Here is a 6,726-nt window from a genome sequence, read left to right on the forward strand (position 1 = left end):
TAATTTAATGATGTTGACTTCATCCAGCAACACACTACGCTTAACAATTTAATGTTATTTTTTTGATTAATAAAGACATTTACAATATGAGATGCTATTAGATTATCTGTTAACATATTGTAAGTTCTGTGGGGGTGGACAACATGTTGACTAGACGCCTCTCATTAACAAATCTGTCTTCTTTTTCACATTATTCTCTGTAGAGGGGTCGCGCTGTTGTGTAATGCCAGAGCTTGGCAGGGTTTCAGTGCTTAGATTGGCGAGAGATATAAGTTGAAATTTGCTCAGTTTTCATGAAAAATAACTCCAGAGGTTGCTATGGTTGTGTAGCAACTGCATGAAACAGCAATGATATCATCTGTGTTGTGACTGTGAAAACAGGAAACAAAGCCAGTGGAGTATTGAGTACATCAATATGTATATTTCCACATATATTTATAGGATATTTTGATTCTTTTCATTGTGCACAAGCCATTACAAACAAATAAAATTCACAATGAACAGATTTACATATATTACTCCTATTTACAGATTTTTAAGTTCCTTTTATGTACAAATATACTATACAGATAGAAACATCTCGATACATTACAATGTGCGCTTTCTTCTGGGGTTGTCAGGGTGGTCTGAGAAACATTATGGTGCTGTACATCACATTACTGTGCAGGAAATTGTTTTTGTCTGGAGTGCAAAAGAAGCCAAAACACAGACCCCCCCAGTGGTGCAGGATGTCAGAAAAAAATCAGGAAGTGTGTTGACGTGGTGTGTGTGGAATGTGTGAGCTTCTCCCCAACATTTTGTGAGAGCAATGGGAGGGGTCTCTGGGTAGGTAGTCTCCAACTGTGGCCAATCTCACTTCATAAAACCCCCCACCAGCCCCTACACACCCATCTGTGCATGTGTGTGCGTGTGTGTGTGTGTGTTCTGTGCTTCTGCTGAAATGAAATGAAAGCCATCCTTTTGCGATCCACAAAAAGGTCTGTCTGATGCAACATGAAACAAATCCTTGAGCAAATTATGAAAATGTAGATGCACGCAAAGGCTCCATTGATAAATGCAACCTAAACCCCACATCCAACATTTTTCTTTTTTCTGTAAAAGGTCAAAGGAAAGGTTAGTTTAAAGCAGGTTTTTTTTTTTCATATAACCCTCTGAAATCTGGCTCAGAGAAAAAAAATGGAAAGCTAAACACAAAGGATGAGGTGACTGCCTTAGTTACTTAGAGACCTGCGGTCTGGAAGAATCGTTTACACCACCGCACACCGCTTGGCTGCTTCGTAAGTTTTATCTTTGCAAATACTCTAACAGGAAAGGTTGTTCGGCGGCAGTGCAGGGAGACGCAGCCGCCACTAAAAGCACCAGAATTCCTGGAAAAGTACTTTCTCTTAAAATCATGAAAAAAGAAATGTTGGAAAAAAAAGTCTTCTTGATTTCCTGAGGCTTTTGAATTTTGAAGTATTATGACTAAATTCAACAAAATGATGTAAAAACATAACGGTCAGCATCTAGAACTTTTACCAACAACTGTGGAGATATTAAAACATGACAAATTATAAGTAAGACTTTACAATTTCACTTCTTTGCCTAATGTTTTTGTTATATTTCTGCAAAGGTTATCTGAAAAAGAATGTTTGTACACAGTATCTAGTAAGAAGAACCAGGCGGTGTTCACATTTTCCCTCGTTGTTACAAGTTCTCAATCTACATCGTATTTCTTCTCTCTGTTTTAGGTTTTCCACGCAAAAAGCTTGATCTGCTTTATGGGTTTTGTGTGTGAGGGACATTTCAGTCACTGTCAGTCATGTTCAAAGTTAAGATGAACTTATACTTTTTTTGTACCTTGGTGCCACTTCCAGACATGTGTTCATGCCCACTTCTGTAAACAGAGTTGCCCAGCTGTGTGTTTACTCTGTCTGAATGGAGGATTTGGGAGAATTGTCCAGCTCTCTCCAGTTGCCTGTGCTGCCCGTCGGGCTCCGATTGGTCATCTTAGTCAGCAGTGTTGTTCTGCGGATGCTGCTGTCTGAGTCCTCCTTCTTGAAGTCAGTGTTCGTTTTGCGGCAGGAGGAGAAGCAGTGCACAAAATCCTGGAGGAGGTGACCACTAAAGATCATGTATATCCATGGGTTACAGCAGCTGTTGAGACTGGCAAGGAGTGCAGACAGAGTCACTGCTGTGTTCTCAGAATCTGGTGAACAGAGAGAGGAAGGAGGAAAAGGGTGATTAATCTGCGAAACATCTGGTACAGGCTAGGCTGCAGAAATGACTGTCTAAATTCATTCATCTGGTGTTGAAATGTAAAACTTAATATTTCGTTAAAGAGGAGAAAATTTATCAAATGCACAAGTTCAAAAAGTTAGAGTTTCATTTAAAAGTTATTGTTTCTGCTGCAAATCAGTTAAGTCTTTTTGGATCAAGAGTCATTTTCTTTAGAAGTAATGTAATTATTAATGTAATCTGCCTGCTTGGCATAGTGACTGTTGAAAAAAAGAAAATTAAACTGTGCAACAAAATCAGCCAAGAGATTTTTTTTTTCCTTTTAAAAAAGGGTTGCACTAAAGCTATAATAGCAATGAAACCCAGAATTCTTAGCTTCACCCCAAATTCACTTCTGACAAGAGCATTTCTGCTCTCATATTTAAACTCGGAAGACAAACAGTAGTGCACTCTGCTTTTTCAAGTATGTGTAGTGGCTTGAAACACCTGTTTAAACGATTTCAATTTTACAATTTTATACATTTAATCATTTAATCATGCATATATTTGTTTTTATATAGCATATATATCCGTGCGTAAAGACTGTGCGCACTTGGACGTCTGTTTGCGCACGGTGATTTTTTTTTTCATTTTGAGGCAAGTGACCAAGTGCTCTTTCTGTGATGTTATTCTCTTACTGTGTGTCACAAGATTCCGAAAGCTGTAAGAAAAATGATTTATACATTTCTAGCTTCATTTCTTCAGCACTCACCAGCCCACTGGAAGTTTTCATCCCACACAGACCACATCTGCACAGTGAAAAACGGCGCCCAGCAAACAATGTATGCCAAAACTATCACAAAAGTCATTTTAACGGTCCTCAGTTTGGCTCTTGATATAGTTGTGACGCTGCTGACTGAATTTTTCCCAATCAGCCCGTTCTTGCTCGCAGCATTAGCCATAGTTTTCCTTTTCTTGTACTTAATATTTTTCCATATGCTGTGGCAGATGAAGCCATAGCACATCATGAGAATGACCACGGGAACGAGGAAGATGCCCACGGTTATCCAGGTGATGTATGCCTTGGCACCCCAGGGCTCGATAAAGTGGGCCCAGCAATCGTAGACGTCCGAGCCGTTCTTGATCTCGCTCAGGGAGAAGATGAAGTACTGCGGTGTGCTGAGCACCAGGCTGCACATCCACGTGGAGATGATCATGATGTAGGAGCGCTGAGTGGGCTGCTGGAGGGTTTTCAGGGGGTGGCAGATCGCGATGTAACGGTCCAAGGTCATCATCACCATCATGTAGGTGGACGCAAACATCCCCATCACCTGGAGGTGCTTCACTATCCTGCAAAGAAAGTCTGGACCGTAGAAGCGGAAAGTGATCTCCCAGCAGAGCTGCGGCAGCACCTGGAAGAAGGCGACCACCAGGTCAGCCAGACTGAGGTGTTTGATGAAAAGGTGCATTCGCGACATCTTCTTCTTGGTGTTGTACATCGCCAGCAGGACGCTCACATTCCCAATCACAGCCACCACGAAGGTGATGCTCAGGACCATGATCTCAATTTGGGCCACCTCCTCGTTTCTCGCAAACGGATCAGATCCGTTCGGGTGGACGGTGTTGTTTCCAGGCGTTCCCATCGTTAGGTCATTAGTGGGACTGAAAACCAAAGACTGGTTCCCTCCGCTCAGGAGCAGCGCATAATCAGGAGTGTGCATGGCACTGCCCCTCTGTGCGCCCTAGCAGATACAGTGCCAGAGGGGCTGCGAAGTGCCTCTCTAAACCGTAAAAGGAGCTACCTGACGCTCACAGAAAGGAACTCGTTGCTCTCTGACTTGTGGCTTCTGTCGGGGTCTTTTAAACTCGAATCAAATTTCAGACAGCGTGTGCGTAAAGGGGGCTACACTGCAAAAAATAAAACACCTTAAAACGTCAATTGGTTTAGTGATAACTCCTGGAAGACATTTATCCTCCTGCAGGGCATGGCATGAGTTAGGAACATTTTAATTAAGCAGTAAATTTTGATTTTCAAGTTTCCAGGGCCAATTAACGCGTTTGAAGACGCACCTTCTTGCTATTGCGCTCACGTTAGAACCTCAGGATAAGCAGCCTATTTTTTGCAGTGCGCAGCCAAGCCCTTCCCCGTGGTGCAGCTACACAACCTCCACATCGACACGGTTTTTCCCACTCATAGCTTGGACCACATGTTAGGAAAGCAGTGTGTGTGCACTTAACACAACTGCAAAATTCCAGGGGAGTAGGTTGAGTAACACAGAGTTAAAATAAAAACCTTATAAATATTTGCAGTTCTGTATGAAGCCATAGTCATATTTTTCTTTATATACTTATCATCTTCATACTTTACAATCTAAATTGAAAATAGTATTTGGCTTTTCTCATGTGGCTCCTTAACTGTGCATTGACCAACACACAGGAACGTTGTTTGCCTTCACCTCTGCAGAGTAAGACCTGGAGCTATGATGAATTGATTAAAAGTGTTTATCTGAATAGGTTTGCTCGAAGAATCACCCAACTAGATTTCTTCAGTTTAAGTATTTCCTATTTTAAAAAAACTGGATGGGGCATTGTAATAATAACAATAAATATGTAATAATCAACAGTCTTTAAATGAGGTGTCACGTAATGTGCAACTGAATGAATTAAAATGGAATTTCAGACATTAAAAAAGTCTTTACAAACAACAAAAATATTCATACAAAGTTACAGGATTTTTTTAAACAATCTCATTTACTTTTAGCCCTGCGGTTTTGTCCAGGTTTTCAGATATTCACCTCTGAGATTTCAGCATCAACTGGAGGTCATGAGAATTTGGTCAGTGGTGCTCATAGCACTGAGGGTTACATTTAAAATATTCATCAGTAACTTGTTTTCCCAGAATGTAATGTCTCCGTTATTATGGATAATTCACAAACCTCAATGTTAACAGTTTTCATTGGAACTGCTTCCAGAGGTTCTCTATGAAAACTGTGAGTTATGTGGACTAGCCACAATAACTGAGACGCTGTTGATTTTTAAAATGGAACTTATCCCTGCTTTGAGCACCACAGATAAAACAAAAATAAGAGAAGATAAGAGGGGAAAAAAAATTCCATTCACTCTGAAGGTATTGGCTTGGAAACAGAAACCTCAGGGGTAAATATCTCAAATCTTGGACATATAAAACCAGGGTTAACTGTAAGGCTAGAAAGGATTAGAAGTAAGTCCTTCTCACTCAATAAAAAACCCAGAATCTACTGATATGCAACTATTCTTCATTTCAAAAGTTTTCTAAAAAGTCTATTCTCAGTGTATGTTTTCTGTAAGTCTTGTTGAACTTTATTGTGTTTGCTCAAAATCCTGTCGGAGTACATGTTTTAAACTCAGATTTAAAGATGAGCACTTCGAATACCTCAGTGAGAACAGAGCAATGTTCTCCCTTTAGCAGATGGATGTGAAAACAGCCTTCGCATGTCAAACTCTGTACATACATCATGCTGCAGTGAAGGTCAAACATTCAAGTGAGTTAACTAAAGCAAATGTGTATTTTTTCTTTTTTTCTTACTATGACTTTAACCTTTCTCTTGACATTACAGATACGTTTGCTCTGCCTGCATCCTTTACAGTGCTTTCTCTGTCTCTCACATCTTCCCCAGTTAGAGCATCCCTCCAATCTCCACACTTGCACACTTTTCAAGCAGTTCTTTGCCTTCAGCATCTTTGGCACTGTCGCCTCAGTTTCCAAGTGACCCATAACAATGTAAATTGCTTATTATAGTTTCCATTGTGAAAACACGATTGCAGACTGGCTGTGGGTATCTGGCTGCTATTCAGCTCGTCTGATCCATGTGCTGATTGTGAGGATGGTTATCTTTATTGTGCTCACATTGCATTCACCGTCCAGATCTGCTCTCTTTCATTTCCAAAGGCCCTTATAGTGAGTGGCGCAAACTGGAGCCCCCTTCCTAAAATTTCCTGCTGGCTGGTTGAACTGGCTTAGAGGTATAATGAAGTTTTCTCAATTATCTCTGTGTCAGTATCTACTAATCTTCCCATCAGAACCACAGCGAGGGAAATTTCTGATGCCGTGGGCCTCTGTTGATTAGCTAACCCACCTCCTCCCATGGGAGCCCTGTTATGTGTCTGATTTCTACTCCTCCATCCACTTTGTTACAGGCTTGACTTATCCTCGGGGTTCAAGGACAGTAGAACGGATGTCTCCCTTCACGCTGGACTGAACCACGTTTACCCTCATCTCCTGTTTTTGAAGATGTTCACCGGAGACGTCCTGTGCTGTTATTGCAGCTCCAGGCTTGGTTTGTCTCATCAGCTTCAGAACATGAAGACTCTGTTCCCCGTCCTCAACTGGGGCTTGTGTGTCTGGGCCTGGGAATCATGGGAATGCATGTTGTGTCTCCAGTAGCCAGAGCAGTCAGTCTGAATCATTTCCGTGATGTTTCCCGTTTACTCACAGGCTTAAGATTTTGTAAGAGCTGCTCAGACTCTTTGGGCATTTTTTTTTTTGTCCCT

At 41.3% G+C, this 6,726-nt stretch overlaps 1 protein-coding gene across 1 annotated transcript; it reads right to left on the reverse strand.

Annotated features, from left to right (window-relative positions):
• Positions 1–476: 476 nt before the first annotated feature.
• On the reverse strand, positions 477–3,996 carry avpr1aa (arginine vasopressin receptor 1Aa). Its single transcript, XM_041039141.1, has 2 exons — positions 2,969–3,996; positions 477–2,188 (listed from the first exon to the last, which is right to left on the reverse strand). Exons 1-2 carry the CDS (start codon positions 3,915–3,917, stop codon positions 1,905–1,907), a joined length of 1,233 nt encoding a protein of 410 aa, XP_040895075.1. The 5' UTR covers positions 3,918–3,996; the 3' UTR covers positions 477–1,904.
• Between the last annotated feature and the right edge of the window lie 2,730 nt (positions 3,997–6,726).

Source organism: Toxotes jaculatrix, chromosome 5 (assembly GCF_017976425.1).
Source record: "Toxotes jaculatrix isolate fToxJac2 chromosome 5, fToxJac2.pri, whole genome shotgun sequence".
NCBI classification, from domain to species: Eukaryota; Metazoa; Chordata; class Actinopteri; family Toxotidae; genus Toxotes; species Toxotes jaculatrix.